At 48.9% G+C, this 17382-nt stretch overlaps 1 protein-coding gene across 2 annotated transcripts in view; it reads left to right on the top strand.

Annotated features, from left to right (window-relative positions):
• Positions 1-17382, top strand: part of MYO5B (myosin VB) — a 338549-nt gene that overhangs the window by 247313 nt on the left and 73854 nt on the right. For both annotated transcript variants that reach the window (XM_019464074.2, XM_019464075.2), the window contains exons 15-17: positions 1195-1350; positions 2239-2336; positions 7835-7921. In XM_019464074.2, coding sequence (XP_019319619.1) covers positions 1195-1350; positions 2239-2336; positions 7835-7921 — 341 coding nt within the window. The remainder of the gene's footprint in view (positions 1-1194; positions 1351-2238; positions 2337-7834; positions 7922-17382) is intronic.

Below are 17382 nucleotides of genomic sequence, written 5' to 3'. Positions count from 1 at the left end.
TTCTTCCTCCCACTGCCACATCTGAGAATGGATCGCCTTCAAATACCAATACTGGCTCCACCAGATCCCCACACTGAAGCCTCCAATAAGGAGGATGTCGTACAGGTGCATCAGAGATAGACTGTATCTTAAGCCCATGTGTATTTCCACTTCCTTGATATTGCTGGTGTAAATGACCAGGATATTGTTGTGTATTGAAACAAACTCTGACCTGGGCATCCAGAGGTCAGGGATCTAGTCCTTGTTTGCTCGCTAACCAGCAGCTCCAGGGAGCCGACATTGGCCACCGTGCCTGGTGCTGGCATGAACAGAGATGGAAGCAGGATTCTGAGTTCGTCTTTCCTCACCTGCCACCTGAAGTTCTGTGGTTCTAACTTTCTCCTCTTCAGCCCAGAACTTGATCATGTAGACCGATTTTTCATGTATATACCCCCTAACAAGATAATAAAACTGGACATTTGAGAGCTTATATGTTAGGCACTGTATTATATGCTTATGTGGACTCTCTCCTTCAATCCTTTCCCTGGTCCTCATCCTCTGTCAAGAATAAGGCTTAAAGGCTGTGGGCTCAGCAAGCATGGGGCTCAGGGCCCAGCACAGACCTCAGCTGGTACCTGGGTGCATGATGGAGACGCAAAGGAATGATCTGGGAAAGTCCATGGAGGATGCAGGGCTGGACCTTAAGAGATGGGCTTCTCAGGAGGAGCAGAGAGGAGAAACTCTAAATTCTAGGAAATTTGCGTTAGTCCACACAGACATTCTGTACATGTTACTACTAATTCTTTCTTCTCACCCAGCCCCTGGCCACCACTAAACTACTTTCCATTCCCTAGACATTTCTTGTAAATGGAATCATGCACTAGAAAGTCTTTGTGTCTGGCTTCTTTCACTTGGCATGTTCTCAAGGTTTGTCCATGTCACGTGTACAAGGATTTCCCTCCTTTATGTTGTCGGATATTCTTCCATTGTACAGAACTTCCACGTTCTGTTCATTTATCAGCTGATCCATACTTACAGTGTTCCCACTCTGGCTGCAATGAATAATGTGGTTATGGACTTGGACGTTCAAGTGTTTGTGTGCATGTGTGTTGGCAGGTCTCTTGGGTATGCACTGGAAAGCTACTTTGAAAGAGTCAAAGTACCATAAAGTCCAAGAGATCTTGTGTTCATTGGTCTTCCTGTGTTTGTTTCTAGTTCCCACTAGTGGCTGATTTGTTTCATGATGACAAAGACTCTGTTCCTGCCACCACTGCATCTGGGAAGGGCTCATCCTCAAAGATCAACATTCGCTCTGCCAGACCCCCTCTGAAAGTTTCCAACAAGGAACACAAGAAAACCGTGGGCCACCAGGTCAGCCTGTGGCAGGAAGCTGTGGGTCGGGGTGCGTGTGGCAGGTCCGGCCTCTCTGCAGATGAAGAAGGGCGGCAGAGTCCGAGGGAGGCCGAAGTGGCCTCAACATCCGCATCTTCGGCCACCCAGCTCAGTCCGTATGCGCCTTTTGAAGAAGGAAACTTGGGAAGCCCCCTCTAGAGGCAGTGGGCAGGAAAGAGGAAGGGAATGAGCATAGCCCCAGCAGTGCATGTAATACCTCTGGGAGGACCACACACCTGGTAGAAGAAGCGAGAGGGTCTAGAGTCAGCAGGCTGGGGAGTGAGGACTAAAGAAGCCTGGGGACTAGAAAACCGAGATGCTTTCTGTGGGGCCTTTGTGGAATTTTATGTCCAGTGTGATTTCCAAAAGAAGGGAGTTCCTGCCAAGCCCGAGCAGCCATTCACCTTTCTGTTGCAGGGGATTTGCCTGTTCTGGGCATTTCACTTTACTGTAACAACTTCCAGGATGTCCAGGCACCAGATCTTGGGGCTCCAAGGCCTCAAGTTGAGGAATAACCAGCCTCCAGTCACCATGATGACTTCTGTACTATTTCCTATTATTGACCCGCCTTTCATCTCCTTTGATCTCCATGCTGAGTTACACACGTTGGCAGGTGGGCTCTCCCTGTGTGGGTTGAAGAGCGCTCATGTCAATGTGGGAGGGGCTTAATTTTGGATCTACAGCAAGGCAGGAGTGTCAGCTAGAATCTGACCCTGAGTCTCTGTATTTGTCATCCTTGATTAATAATAACCGTGACCATAACCGTATCAACAACTACCATCACCAGTCTGTGAGCGTTTCTTTACGTTTATTACACATCTACAAAATGTTAAATAAACAACCGGGCACTGACTTGTGTCTCCCCAGTTCCGTACCTCCCTGCATCTGCTCATGGAGACCCTGAATGCCACGACCCCACACTACGTGCGCTGCATCAAGCCAAATGACGAGAAGCTCCCCTTCCAGTAAGTGCCTGCGTGGGCGGGGCCAGCTGCCTCTCGGTTAGAGTCAGGCCAGTGAAGCCTGGCCTCTTCTTCCTTACAAGTTCAGGTGGAACTGACACGGGCACAGCCTTGAGGGGGATTCTGCAGCAGGATGAATAGTTGCTCTTACACTTCACAGATGGTTTCCATGCTGAGTACGGTCCAACAGACATTTACCAAGTTCTACCTGTCTGCTATCTAGAAGGTTTCAACGAGATGAGAGGGTACGCTTCCCTAATCCCACGGAGTCTATGGTGGTGTTGAGGAATCAGAGAACCGCATAAGTGTGTCATTAAATGCAGAAATGCCTGTGTCTCATAGCAGACGTTCAGTTCCGAGGTGGGAAGATAGCTGGAGTGGTCAGAGGAGACTTCCTCCACTGGGGAGACATGACCTCAAGTGACATGTCGAGTGATGAGATGTGAAGGTTGTCCTATTTCTCACGTGCCTTCTACCACTGAAATTCCAGTTATTCATACCCACTCTCCTTCCTCCACCCCACTCCTTGGCCTTCTCTGGCCTAAATTCTACCCCTATCTTGGAAATTGTCTTCCAGCTTTACCCATGCCCACATGCTTGACCCCACCCGAATCCATATAGCAGGGACTGTTCAGGGTCTGTGTTCATCTCTGGTTTTTGCCAGGTTCCAGACCAGTATTTCTGAATGCCTGCTGCATTTTCATTGACTCACATCCAGCATGTCTGAAGTCAGACTCCTTGCCCCTCGAGAAATGGTCCCTCTTTGGTCTCTTTTGTAGTAAATGGCATAATTATTTCCTGACCGCTCATTTACCCACCACCAAACCTCAGAGTCCTTCTGGACCAGTGCTGTCCAATAGAACTTTTTGTGATACATGAAGCTGTTCTATAATCTGCATTGTCCAACATAGTAGCCACAAGTCTACCACACGTGGCAATTCTGTGCTTGGAATGTGGCTGGTATGACTGAGGAACTGAATTGTCATTTTAATTATATTCAAATGCCTGTAGCTGGCTGATGGCTACCATATTGGATAGCATAAACCTTGTCAAAGGCCCATAGAGTCTACTTGAAGTTTTCTTAGGTTGGTGTCCCTTTTCTCTTCTGTCACCTTGTTTTAGACTCTGTTTCTTGCCTGAAATACTCCCCTAAGCCTTGAGAACAGTCTGTCCCTTACCTCTGCAGCCTCTCATTCCATTGCCATGAGCCACCACACAAGTTACATCCTCTGCCCAGAAGAGGTATAATTCTAAATTTTTGAAGCACCTTATTCCCGGCTTTCTTTCTTTTGGACCTAGCATAATTTCTTTCTGTGAAATAATTTTTTTGGCAATTCTGTCAGAGTATCTGAACTACCCCCTGCTGCTCCTATTATTTCATAAAATTTGACCTATACTCAGATGGGCCTTGTGCTGGAAAAGGTCAGGAAGACAGCCTTGAGTCAGCCTTCCTTGAAGCATGCTGATTGTTGACTCTTTTCCTTTCCTCCACATTTCCAAGAAGTGGTTAGGAATTCCCCCCTTGTGGCATCTGTGTACCAGCTGACTCTAGGAGAAGAGAGGCTATTAGAAAGGCAGCAAGCGTGAAAGACTTTGATTATGTGTGAAGGGCAGGAGCGGTGTGCAGGGCCCCCAGAGGAGAGTCGAGGGTTGGGTACCAGCTCTGCCCTCAACCAGCTGCGACCTGGGGCCGTGGGTTCCTCAGAACCTGGTGCCTGCCACGTGCTGTATTCTCTTGCTGGGCCTCCCCTCAGATGAGAGGAGATGCTGGGGGCTTTCAGAATACAGTGTCTAGTCCTAATGGCCCATGTTTCTAAGACCTTCCGTTGCCTTCAGGACTGAAATCATCCTTGTAATAAAGTAGGGAGAATACTGAACCAGGTCAGAGCACTTGGATTCTAGATTCAAACTGAATTGTTTGGCTGCTCCAGGAGCTAGCCCTGTACTGTTGGCCTCACCTGCTAATTGTGGTTTAAAATGATCATCCTGATGAAAAAATTCAAGGAGATAATGTAGATTATTTGTGAGAAGTATAACAAATTTTGATGAGTAGAACCTATAACATCGTCTAAAATAAATATACGATGTTACTGACATTCTTCTAGAAGGAGAGTTCTGTAGGCCTCCTCCCATCGCCTCCAACCGCTTTCTCAACCTTAGGACCCTTGACATTTTGGGCCAGGTAATGCCCTGTTATGGGGGGCTGTCTTATGCATTGTAGTATGCTAGCAGCATCCCCATCATTGTGACAACTAAAAATGCTTTAAGATGTTGCCAGGTGTTTCTTGGAGGACAAAATGACAACCCAGTGGAGGACGGCTGTCCTAGACTAAATGCTTTTGATAGCATCTCTTGTAGAAAAGTCTTTTTTCCTCTGCTGTTTCTTTTATTAAAAAAACATTCATCATACCCACTATTCACTGGACACTAGGCTAGGACAAGTGAAATGACAGACCTGCCCCTCATCCTTCAGGAACTGCCAGTCACAGATCAGTGTGGAAGTGCTACAGGAGCAGAGAAGCGAGAAGGTGGTTAAGTGTCCAGGGAGGAGGTGGCCTGGGGGAGTGTGATAAATCTGGGGTCACTGGTGGGAGGAGCTGGCCAGTTTCCTGCGGGCCGGTGCCCTGCTCTCAGCAGTGGACATTCCTGAGCGTCCCGGGGTCCTCAGGTATGACTCAGCACACTGCAGAGCCTGAAGAATGGGTGGGAGCTGGCGGTCTGTGCAAAAATCAGTAGTGGCGCATGACTGCTGAGGGGGAGCTGGGTTCTAAGCTTCCAGTTCTGTGGAACCTGCACGTTCATTGGGAGGAGAAAGTATAACCCTGCATTTCGGCAGGTTTGACCCTATATTTCTTTGGTGATTTTGCAGTCCAGAGTTAAGTGTCTCTTGTCCTCACTGTGGTCCTCCAAAATTTACTTAGGTGGGAGGGCTGATTTTCCACTCACCGTCACCTTGTCACCTCGTAACACAGGTAGCAAGGCTCGTGAAGGGATGCCATTGACAGTGAGCATTCTTTACTCTTGAAGAGATGAGATAAAATACAGAAGGCTGGGGCATGTGAACAAGGAAAGAGGATGGCAGAATCTTTTTGGTATAGTGTCTGCTTGTTTCCTTTTAATTGGGTTGTTCTTTTCTGTCGCTTAGTCATTGCAACAAACCAGTGAATGACAGTGGGACAGGTATCCTCTGCTTCTGTTGGAGAAGTGAGGCAAAGCTACAGAGAGATTGTGTATTGCCTGGACGGGCACTAGCTGTTGGCGGCCCGTACCAGGTTTTCTGGTTTGCCCTTGCTCTTTTTCCCCATCCCGCGGGGAAGAGAATGGTGCCAGCTCTGGAGGGAAGTGGGAAGACCTTTGTCTACCCACCATGGCCACAAAGGACGAGCGGTCACCAGTGCTTGCTACTTGTGCTGCCCATCCCCCCACACACCGCAGAGGGAAGCAGACTCTGGCCTGGAGATCAGGGGTGCAGAGGCAGAGGTCTGCAGCCCACAGAACACCTTCCCCAAGGCTCAAGCCCATCCACCGTGCTTTCATAACTCGGCCCAGCCGGCCACCCGGCAGACGAGAGAAGCAGACCTGTAAACAGCAGAGCCCATGTTGCTGCTTAGACTCCTCACTACCGCCCCGTGTTGGTTAAGGTTTTTCTTGGGTCCCGGAACTGTGGTGCATCCTGGTGACACCTGAGACAAACTACAAAGGGGATAACCTAGTGAAAGGCTCTGCACTTAGGTTTCCTTTTGTTTTCTTTCATCCTATAAGCTCTTCCACAGAGGAGCTTTTTGCCGACTTAAAAAAAAAAAAAAAAAAAAAAAGGAAATTAACTCCTGCAAAGTACTTGTCCGGTACATACTCAAGTGCCAGGGGCACCTTGGGGCTGGAGGAATCAGGCAGACTTTATGGAGGAGCTGGCTGTCAAAAGTGGCAGGACTTGGGCAGATTTTGAGGGGAGGCAGGAGGAGGCTGTGGGTGACTCCCAGACACCGAGCCCCAGGGCTGACCTGGAACACAGAGTTCCTGGACTCCAGGTCGGCTCACGGCCTTCAGTCACTCAGAAGGTGCCTGCTGACCCAGGCCGCCTACCTCAATAGACTTCTGGGTTCTTGGTGTGAGAGAGACCAGCCAGCGCTAGGACCTGAGCGGTTCATACAAATAGATCTGAGGGAAGAAGTCTCCCGTGGAGAGCTCTGAATCTGGGTGTGGCAGATTCCAGCCCTGATCCATCCTGCAGAGCTCCAGAAGCTTCTGGGAAGAGAACACCCAGGCTTATCTGGAGGTGGCAGACAAGAGTAGCACGAGGAAGTCCCCCGGGGTCCTAGAGATGAAGAAGCTTCCTGTTTCTCTGCCAGGGCAGACAGGTTGCCCAACAGCTTGGCCAAGGTGTGTGCTAAAGCCAGTGTGATCCCGGGAGCTGGGCCTCAGCCCTGCCCACCCACTTCCCAGAGTGGAAGGAGAGCAAGACGCATGGCCCTTGGCTCTAGCTGAGCTGAGGAACAGCCAGAAAGAAAGGGAGCATTTACTTCCCATCCCTCCTCACAGAGTGGGACAAGGGTCTTAGCAAACTACAAGTGGGGATTAATTCCAGTTCAGCTTAGTACTTCCCCCATGAAGACGCCCTGATGACCTCAGCTGATGCTGACCACTTTCCCCCTGGACTCTTCCAGCACTTTTACTATGGTTATCACATGCTGCTTTGTACGCTGCTTCTGTACAGTTCTCCTCCAGTGTGGACTCTCTTCGCCCAGACCACGTCTGACTGCCGATTCTAAAACATCCTGCTCAACTTAGGTGTTGGAATAAATACTGGTTTTTCAGTGTTAAACAGCATTGTACAGGCATATGAGCTGTTGAAGATGTGGCTCGCATCTCTGAAGACAGATGGGAATATAGATTTCTTTTTCGTAAGGAGGCAGCTGTCATGAGAGCAGCTAGTTGATGCCTGTGTCCTAAAGTTGTGCCAGGTGGTGGTCTAACTGCTTTCATGGGCCTTTATGTTTAATCTTCACACTAACCCTGAAGAAGAGATACTATTATTATCCCCATTTTATAGGTGAGGATATTGAGGTGACGTTGCTTTCCCCAAATTACACATGCAACTTGCCAGGGACCGTGTCACAATTCACATCCAGGTCTGCCTGGCCTGAAACTTCCCTTTTTAACTCCTGAGCCAAATACTGCTTGTGGTGGCAAGTGTCTATGATTTGGCTTTTGAATGAACACAGGTGCCCCCATGGATGGAAATAATAAGGGAAGGCTTAGAGAGGAGGCAGGAATGGGTCTTGGAGGGTGGACAGAATTCAGGTATGCAAAGAGATGTATCCCAGGTAAGAATAAGAACTTGCATAGAACTTAGGTACTGAAATCATTCATGCACCTGCCAGTCAGTGTCTTTTAGTCTGTGCTTGGCCCCTGACCTTGAGATTAAGGTGCATGATGGTCTGTCTCCCGGTGCAGGAAGAAGTCATCTTTCGCCATTTATGGAATGTCTTACTGTTTTGCAGCTTTGACCCAAAGAGAGCAGTGCAGCAGCTCAGAGCGTGTGGGGTGTTGGAGACAATCCGAATCAGTGCAGCCGGCTACCCATCCAGGTAATGTGCCCACCAGCCATGTCCTGGTGGGGCAGCCAGAGTTTGGTGTCCTAGGAAACCTGTTTATGTGCTGTCAGCCAGAGACCGATCCTCTGTAATGTTCCCAAACAGTGAGGGTCCAAGCAGGATACTGACAGAAGAATATCATTTTGGCCTGAGAAGTATGGAAGTCAACAGCAGTGTCCTCTTGGGCAGCTTTTCACGTTTCAGGCTGGCGTTGGTCTGGGCATTGAGCTAGCTAGAGTTGCAAAGGGGATTTCTCCTTTCCTCCCACCTGTTCCCTTTACTTTTTGGTTCTTATTGTGGTAAAATGCACCGTTTATTGTCCTAATCATTTTGAAACGTATAGTTCAGTGGTGGTAAGTACGTACATTTCTCTTTATGCAGCCATCTCCAGAAATGTTTTCATCTTGCAAAACTGAAACTCTGTCCCCATTAAACACTAAATCCCCATTTGCTCCACCCCCCAGCGGCTGGCAGCCACCACTCAACTTTGTCTCTGTTTTTGATGAGTCTCGGTCTTCATATAAGTGGAGTCCTACAGCGGTGGTTGACTGGCTCATCTCACTTAGTCTAATGTCTTTAAGGTTTACCTCGGTAGCTGTGTCAGAATTTCCTCCCTTTTTATGGCTGAATAGCACTCCACTGTATGTATAGGACGTATTTTGTCTATCCATTTGTCAATGGACGCCTTTACCTTTTAAAATAGAATCAAATCTATGATGGAGGGTATAATTTTCAATTTAAAAAAACACTATCAAGATCTAATTTGCATTGTGAATAAGTGAGCCACCTAGTGTCTCTCGAAGCTCCGTCAAGACTGGATCCTTCCTAGATGCTTGCCTGAAGTAGGAGTGGGGTGTGGATGGTGGCCAGCTAGCTTTCATGGGGTCATACTGCGTCCCAGTGTCACCGAGGCCAGATATCTCCTGCCGTGACTTGGAGCTGAGCTGGGCAGGGATGCTACCAGTGTAGCATCCCAGAGCCCGTGGTGGTTTCCACAGGGACCCCCTGTCCAAAGAAGTTCCATATGTGCCAGGCGGTGGAGGGAGACAGAGGAAGCCAGAAATGGGAGGAGGACATGTCTCCAGGCCTCCCCTCCTCCCTGCCGTCTCCAGCCAGCCCTTGGCCACTACAGTTAAGGAACCACTTCGTATGCAGCAGTGTTATATACCAAGAAGCAACTTGACCGTGAGCAGTTCCCAAAAGTTAGACCCGGGAATCAAGTTAGTGGTGAAATTAGGAGTTTGCATTTGACCCGGAAAGTACAAGGAACTGTCACTAATCTGCAACCTCCAGGCAGCTTTTCCAAACCCAGCAGGTTCGAGCATTGTTCAGAGCGGTCTACTCTGGCCAGGGCAGAAGCCTGTTAGTATTTTCTTTGACCCACATCTCTTCTGCTTAGAAGAAAGACTGGGAGGACCCTGGGGTTCCATCTCCTTTTTCAGCCCCAGGGGCTGAGCGCGAACTGCTGGCAACTCCATGATCAATGAGGTGAGCCCTGCTTGCCCTTCTCAGGTGCGGGCTGTGTCTGCCCTGCAATGCCCAGCATCAGTCTTTTGATTGAGAGAATGGGGCTCAGGCCACGGACGTAGTAGTTCAGTCTTGAGTTCGAGGAACTGTAGTCTAGCCATTTGGATCCACATACAATGGCTGCTCCAAGCACATGGTTCCTACAACTTAGGAACGTGGCAAGGACCTGAAGGAGCTGCCCGGCCATGGCTTTTCAAAGCGGGCTCCCCAGGCAGCCAGGCCCCACTCCTACTCCTACTCCATTGGACTCCCCAAAAGTCTTTAGTCTGCTGCCCTCAGTGTTTCTAGGAACTGCTTCACAGCCCACTAGTGGCTCACGAAATCAGTGTGACAGGTCATGACCAGCATCTTGTTTATTTAATGAAATAACCAGGGATGGAAAATGGCAATTTGTGGTAGAAAGGATATTACAGTCTGACCTTACTTGAGCTTTATATATAGACCCAGGTGCGTCATGATTTAAAAGGCACTTTTGCTGAGGAGGCTCGCAGAAAGAAGTGAGCTCGCTCAGGGTCGCCATTTGCTGTGGTTGAATGAAGATTAGACACACCCCTTTCTCTGCCTGGCTATGTGGTGATTGCCAAGCATCTTCCTGCTCATGTTAGAGTGTTGCCATCCAAACTGGTTTGACAGGAGTGAAGAGTAGAGTAGGGTTCTATGCCTGCCCGCCAGGGGCTGGGTCCAGACCTGAGGCTTGGCATAAAACTGCACCCTGCCTGCTCCAGCTTGTAAATAGAAGTCCAGATTGTAGAATTGAACCCTGGGCCATAGCCAGAGGAGGCTGGTGGTTGAAGCCTTGGCCTTGGTGGAGTCAGGCCTGGCTTCCATTGTCTGCTCCCATGCTCCTTGGCTAGGTAACCTCAAGCGAGGAAATTAATCTCTGAGCCTGCGTTCCCGGATCACTAAGTAGTTACATCATAGGCGTGTGTAATGAATGACATAATGCCTCTAAAGTCCTCCACACAGTGCTGGGCACTTAAGCATTTAATAACATGTTTATCACTCATTTAGATATGAGTAAGAAACTACATGCTCATGGGTGCAATTATCTGGGTAAAACAGGCCTGTGCCAGAAATATTTAGCTTTGTCTTTGTGAAACCCTGAAGCATCTGGTCACCTCAAAAGATCATTGCAAAGTCCTTTAAGGAATTTAAAAGGTCAGTCCAAGAATTATCTAAAGTCTGTCAAAACTGGAGCTGAGTTGTCCCCTGTTAAACTGTTGAGGGTCCTTGTACAAGAAACTTAGGGATCATGGGTCCTCACGGCCACACCTGTGCTGTGCAGCACAGAGCCCTCCAGGTGAGCCCAGGAGCCCAGGTGCTCATCTTTGTCTGTAACATGACGGTGCTACTGATGGTGAGCTTGTCTGGGAGGTGTGAACGTTTGGGACCTTGCCAAGCCCGGGGAGACGGAACCAGGGAAGCGTGTGAAAATGAGCTATTGTAGGGCAAGTGGGACTAGGGGGCTCTGTCTCTGTATGTAAGGAGCCACGTGTTTTTGCTAAGAACTTTCTCACAGCGAGTTGTTTGCTATCAGAACAAGCGCTCTGCGGAGGGCGTGGACCTCTCTTCTTGGAGAACGTCAAGGAGAAGCTACAAGTCTGGGTCTGATGTGGTTAGCTCTAGACAGCGCTCCAGGCACAGGTCCCGCGTGTCTCTGCCACCTCAGATTCACCCGCCGTACTTGCTTGCAGCCTCGCTGGGAAATCAGAGCGACAGGGTGTGCCACCCACACTCCCGATTTTGCTGCCGAAGCACAGAATCATCTGTTCTAGGAGGTGGAAGAGGAAGCGGGGAGAGGACTTGACTCCCGTGGTCTCACATGAGCTGCTGTAGAAAATGTTTTCTTGCCTTCATGCCACCCTTCCTTGTTAATCTGGCCACCTGTTCTGTGTCCTATCCCCTGTTGAGCATCTAGCTCTGTGCCAATGGCTGGGAGGGGATTAAGGATCTAAGTCCCGGCCTCTGCCTGTCAGGAGCTCACGGTCTGGGAGAAGTGATAAAAACCTAAAACAGCAACATAGAATTAGGTGCAAGTTGGAGAAGAAATGTGGCTTTGTGGAGGAGGTGAGGTTTGAGGTGGGCCTTGAAGGGTGAGGAGGCTTTGCACTGTGGGGGGTTGGTGGGGAGAGTGGGAGAATCCTGCCAGCCTGGAAGCAGGGCGGTGTCCAGGCACGGAAGGGACGATAATGTCCCCTGCGCAGTGATCAGGGAAGAGGCTTTCTCTGCCCGTCAGTCCTCAATCCGTTCTTCCTGTTCAATCTTGCATTCTTAGCATGCCAGCCAGGCTTTTCTCCTCATCCAGACAACCTCTTCCTTGGCAGCTGAGAGAGCACATTGCCTCCAAGTCTTGAGACCCATATGGAAAACGGCTTCTCCTGCTGTTCGTTCCACCTGGCTGCAATCAGAGTTGCCTCGAAGTTGAGATGCCCGCAGACTTGCCTCTTAGGGGGCAGCTGATGGGTGTCTTTCCCTGCCTCTCTAATGAATCCACACCTCTTTCTAGGAGGTGATCGCGAGGGGCATCTGTACCTTTCCGTAATTGCGAGTATTGTGGAGAGCTTAGGGAAGGAAGGAAAGACTGGGATTTTCCGGTATCACAAAAAATGTTACTTAACGCTGTGATGTAAACATTTGGGCTTAGATCCAGAATGCTGCCTTACCTTTGCTGTCTTAGCAGATTTTGCTGAAGGCTCAGAGGATTCCCTCCCCGAACTGCCATTTGAAATATTACCTTTTGGAAAGAGGCACCGTAGTTTTATGGCACTTTTGTTAGTGTTGAGGTAGAGCTGAATCATGCATCTACTCCTTTTAGATCTGAATCCCCTTTCCCCAGACATAGGGCCTAGGGTGGGGGGGGAGCAGTGGTTTGGGCTGGGGAGAGGGCTGTGGGGCAAAGCTACCACACCTGCAGTCTCCTGACTCTGCCCCTTGCCTCCCTGTTCTGCCCCTGCCAATCATGGCAACCATTTGGAGTGACCTCACGGCTTAAAAAAAAAAAACAAAAACAAAAAAAACACCTCCCTTCCTGCTTCATCCAGGAGAGAGGTGCATCTGCTGTGTCTGGGGATCAAGTGAGGTGTTACTGCTCATGCGTGCCCATGAAGGGGCACGCTTTTGAAGGAAGTACCAGGGACTCGCGTGTGTTACCTCAGAATGTAGAGCTGAGCAGTCATGTTGTTACCTTGACCTGGGGAGTCCTTCCTGAGCCCAGAGGGACCTGAGTGGATTGGGAGTCATCCCCAAAAGAACTCGCCTCCTTGGTGTTAAGACTCAACACAGCAAAGTGATTTCACTTGGTTTAGCTCATCAGGTGACCAGAACTTTGCCCAGCTGTTTTCCGCAGGAAACTTCCCTGCCTTCTTTGATGAGGGGAGTTAGGACTTAGAATGTTTTCCTGTGTGTCTCCAACTTCAATGGCCAAAGGGCATATGCCACTTTGCAGAGAGGAAAATGCCAAAGAGGAAGACTGTGCATGGCCCAGGGTCACAGGGACTCGTGATAAAATGCCCAGAGGGCACTTCCCCGGGAGCCCATGCAGAGGGCAGCCCTTTCCTACTGATGCCCTGGGCATAGGACGCTTGGCCCTATTCTGAAACAAACACGTGTCCTATGCCCCCAAAGCCCCGCGAGCCTGGACACCAAGTTGGCAGGCCAGTGGCGGCTCTCTGGGGTGCCCTCACCCCACCCTCGGGCACTAGTATACTTGTCTATTTTTATTTCTGAGAATTATGGCTCTCTGGGAATCTGACTTAAAATACATCATTCAATTTGAAATGTACTGCCGTGGCAAAGAAATATGTCTGTTACGTACACAAAGCACCGTGATAAATGCCCTGTCTGGACGAGAGGCTTGGCCACCATGCCCGGGCTCCTGTGCCGTCCTCTGGCTCCCTCTGTGGGGTTTAGAGCAGTGGTGTGTCCCACGGGATTTGCGAAGCAAGTTCCATTTAACCACAACATGTGTGTTGGAGGGGGGAGGGTACTTGAATACACAATGTTTATATTTAAAAAACATAACTCCTAAGTCTTCCATTCATTTCCTGTTCACCTTAGAAGAACTCACTGATGCTTTCTGAGAAGACTTCACTTGCCAGCCTCTGTCCCCTCAGCCCCGTGTGGATGAAACCGCACAGGACCTTGGAAGTAGGCGGAGTCTGGAGAAGTTGCTTTGTTCACCTTCCCATTTAATCACGATTACACAGCCACGTGGTTACCTGCCTTGCTGTTAAAAGTCCCACCAAGGGCTCAGTCGGTTAAGCGTCTAACTCTTGATTTCGGCTCAGGTCATGATCCCAGGGTGGGGAGATGGAACCCCATGTCAGGCTCCACGCTGGGTTTGGAGCCTGCTTGAGATTCTCTGCCCCTCCCTTGCTTACACACGCATGTGCGTGCATGCGCGCTCTCTCTCTCAAAACAAAAATTTTAAAGCCCACTAAGAACGAACTTATTTCAGACTGAAACAGTTCTTCGTCCCAAGATCTTGCAGCCTTTAATTCTGGTGCTTTTGCCTGAGAGCTGTGCTCCCTTCCTTGGACCACACACAATCTGTCACATGGTTCTCAACCGGGACTGCACATCACAGCCACAGGGAAGCTTGTTTGTGAATGCTCTCTGCCTCGAAACTCTCCCTTGGAGGCAAGTGTTGGTCACTGGTCAGCTGCGGATGCTGGGTTGTATCTGGGCAGTGCTGGGACCAAATACATTTTCCATTCCTCATTTTGTATCTTGGCTGCAGCTCAGAGCCAAAGGGGAAGAATTAAGTCTTGGCCTGTGTTCCCCTGGGAGGCCCAGGACAGAGGGTGGGGATAAGGGGGAAAGCAAATCCAGGCTGTCGGTGGTATGAGTGGGGGGTGAACACCCTGCTACTTTGGCACTCAGAGCCTTCCATGAATACCTGTGCTGAAATGATGACAAATGCTGTGTGTTATGTATTACTTTACAAAGCACCCCCCCCCCCAACAAACCTCATCTCATTTGTTCATCACGTTGACTTTTTAAAATTGAGATGTAATTTATGTACAAGAAAAAAAAATCCTTCAGCGGTTTTCATTATATTCCCAGAATTGTACAACTGTCACTACTAATTGTGGATGTTTTCTCACCCCAGGGAGAAACCCTGTTCCCACTGGTGGTCACTACCTCTTCCCCCTCCTCCTAGCTCTGGCGACCACTTACTTTTCCTTTCTATAAATTTGCCTACTGTGGACATTTCATACAAATGGAAGCATATAAGTGGCCTTTTGTGTTATCCAGGTTTTAACACGTACCAGAACTTTATTCTTCTATGTTGCCTAATACTGTCGTATCGTAAGGATACCCTATGTTTTATCCACTCATCGGTCAATGGACATTTGGGTTATTCCTGCTGCTTGGCAAGTGTGAATAATACTGTTGTGAACATCCACGTATGTATTTTTATGTGAACGTATATTTTTATTTCTCTTGATTATATACTTAGGAGTGGGATTGCTGGCTCACATGGCAACTCGGTTTACCCTGTTGAGGAGCTGCCAGACCATTTTCCACAGTGGTTGCACCATTTTACACTTCTACCGGCGATGGATGTGGCTTCCTGTTTCTATGCATTCTTGCCAACACTTATTGTTTGTTTTACTATGGCCATCCTAGGGGGTGTCAGGTGGTATCCCAGTATGATTTTGATTGTATTTCCCTGATGATTACTGATGTTGAACGTCTTTTCACGCGCTTATTGGCCATTTGTATATCCTCTTTGGAGAAATGCGTTCAGATTTTTTGCCCATGTTTTAATTGGGTCGTTTGTCTCTTTGGTGCTGTAGGAGTCCTTTATATTTTCTAGATGCTAGATGTTTGTCAGATTAGACTTGCAAATAGGTTCCCCATTTTCGCCCTATGGTAACCTGACATGCCATCTTCCGGGGTTCTTTCTGGTGGCCTGCTTTTGGAGAGAGCGTGTGACAGAGAGCCTCCTACCCTGGTGGTCTTGGAGGGACTCTTAGAGTTGGTCTAATCCAGCCAGGCTTGCTTGAGGGAATCTATCCAAGAGAAGGGAAGTGCAAAGTGCTTCCACTTTGACGGGTCTGCTCCATCTGTTCACATTCATCCGTGGAGGGCTTCACAAGGAGACATGTTCTCTAGAATGTCCCACATGTAGATGGTTGAGTCTAGTATCTACATGAGAACTCAGGCAACCAAAACATTGCCCTACTGTGTTTGCTCTGCCATTCACAGCAGTTGTGTTTACCGTGTGCTGTCTTGAGCCTTGGAGCTAGTTACCAGGAAGTGTCTGTCCAGCCTCGCCTCTGCCTCTGATCTCCCCTTTCTTTCCAGGAGCAATCACACCCCCAGTTGTGACTACTTTACCAGATCTACACATCTCCCTAGCAGGCCAGGGACACACAGGGTATGTCCTTGATGTCCAGGACATTCAGCCAGGCCCCTTGCCTGTGAGTCCAAATCCGGGGAGAGCTGGGATGAATGTGACTTCTGTCCCTGAGGCCACTATGACTCTGTTTAACCCAGGGTTCAGGCCACTATTGGGGCCTGGTAATAGACTAAGGATGGAAGCTCTTCTACCAGCAATAATGTGAAATGGAAGAGCAGCCGGGCTCGGGATTGGCTTAAAGGATACATCCAGACCCATGAGCCACACAGCCATGCTGTGAGTGGGGGAGGACCTGTCCAGGGCCACCTGAAGAGGGCAGAAAGAGCAGGAATGGAAGCAGTGGACTCACACTGTACAGGCAGATGGTAGGCAGGGTTGGTTCTCAAGATGGTGGTCTTCTAGACCAGAAGTATGTTCTAGAATAAAGATTTTGTAAAAGGGAACATTTTTGCATATTTCAGCAAATGGAGTAGCAGGTGATGGTCTGAAGATGTTTTGTGTCCATTTGAGCCCAAAAGGATTGTCCTGCCCCAAAGCCAATAGTGCCCTTTGGGAGAAATGCTAGTAAAGAGAAAAGATTTAATGTTGGGATTCCAACCATTTTATTGGTCAGGAAAATACTTATTCTTTTAAAACGTGTGTATGAAGATACCGTGAAAGGTGCAAAGAAGTTTAAAAATGTATCCTTACCCAGCCAAGGGTGTCCAGAGTCTAGCAGAGAAGCTAACATATGTATAAAAACTATCTTGTGGAGAAGGCATAAAGCTCTGTATCCCACATCTCCGTGAAAACGCTGAGGGAGGGAGATTCCATGGTGGTAGAGTACCTCAAGTGGAAATCCTGGACACCCTGTGGTCCTGTAGAGGGTCTTCCTAATTTTTACATGACCACAAAAAACCTCCATCCAGATGTTCCTACCAAATCAGGAAGTTCTGTTAAGAAACGCTACTTTTGGAAAACTAATCATGTATTCTGTTTAGCTTCGCTTGGAAAGTTTTCCTTCTACAAGTGAGGGAGCCTTTCATGCAAAGACTTTAAGAGCGCAGAGTTGCACGGAAAAGGGAATCCACAATTGATTCTGGGTCCTTGGCTGAAGGACACTTGTATGTGCCCAGACCCCATGGTGGCCACGTTCCGCTTTGGTAGCTCATGAGGGAGTACCTGCCCAAGCCCTTCTCAGCGGATGGTCTGTCTGCTGCAGGCACACTCCTCCCCCATCAGTGTCACCCCGGTGCCAGTATCCAATGAAGCCTTTGTAAGAAAAGGGGGAGAGCATTAGGTGGGAAGGGAGAGACCTTAGATTTTTGGGAAGCTTTCTAAGCAGTCCATGTGCATGAACTCCTTGGCCACCAAAGTGTGGGAGGTACTTTGCAAGGCACTTGATGTCCTCTCCAGTTTGGAGACATCCATGTGGGATGAATCCAGGATGTGACTTGCCTAAGGTCACATCCCGTCCGTGTCAGAGCAGGCTTCTTGGCTTCTGTACTCCCAGCTCGTTCCGTACTGGCCTTGGTGTCTTTGCAGTCACATCTGCCTACCATCTTGTCATTTCCTTGAGCTT

The sequence above is a fragment of the Panthera pardus genome, unplaced genomic scaffold, assembly GCF_024362965.1.
Source record: "Panthera pardus isolate Hobbes unplaced genomic scaffold, ASM2436296v1 HiC_scaffold_15, whole genome shotgun sequence".
NCBI lineage: Eukaryota > Metazoa > Chordata > Mammalia > Carnivora > Felidae > Panthera > Panthera pardus.
The sequence above is the reverse complement of the archived record's forward strand: the minus strand, read 5'-3'. Positions and strand labels throughout refer to the sequence as shown.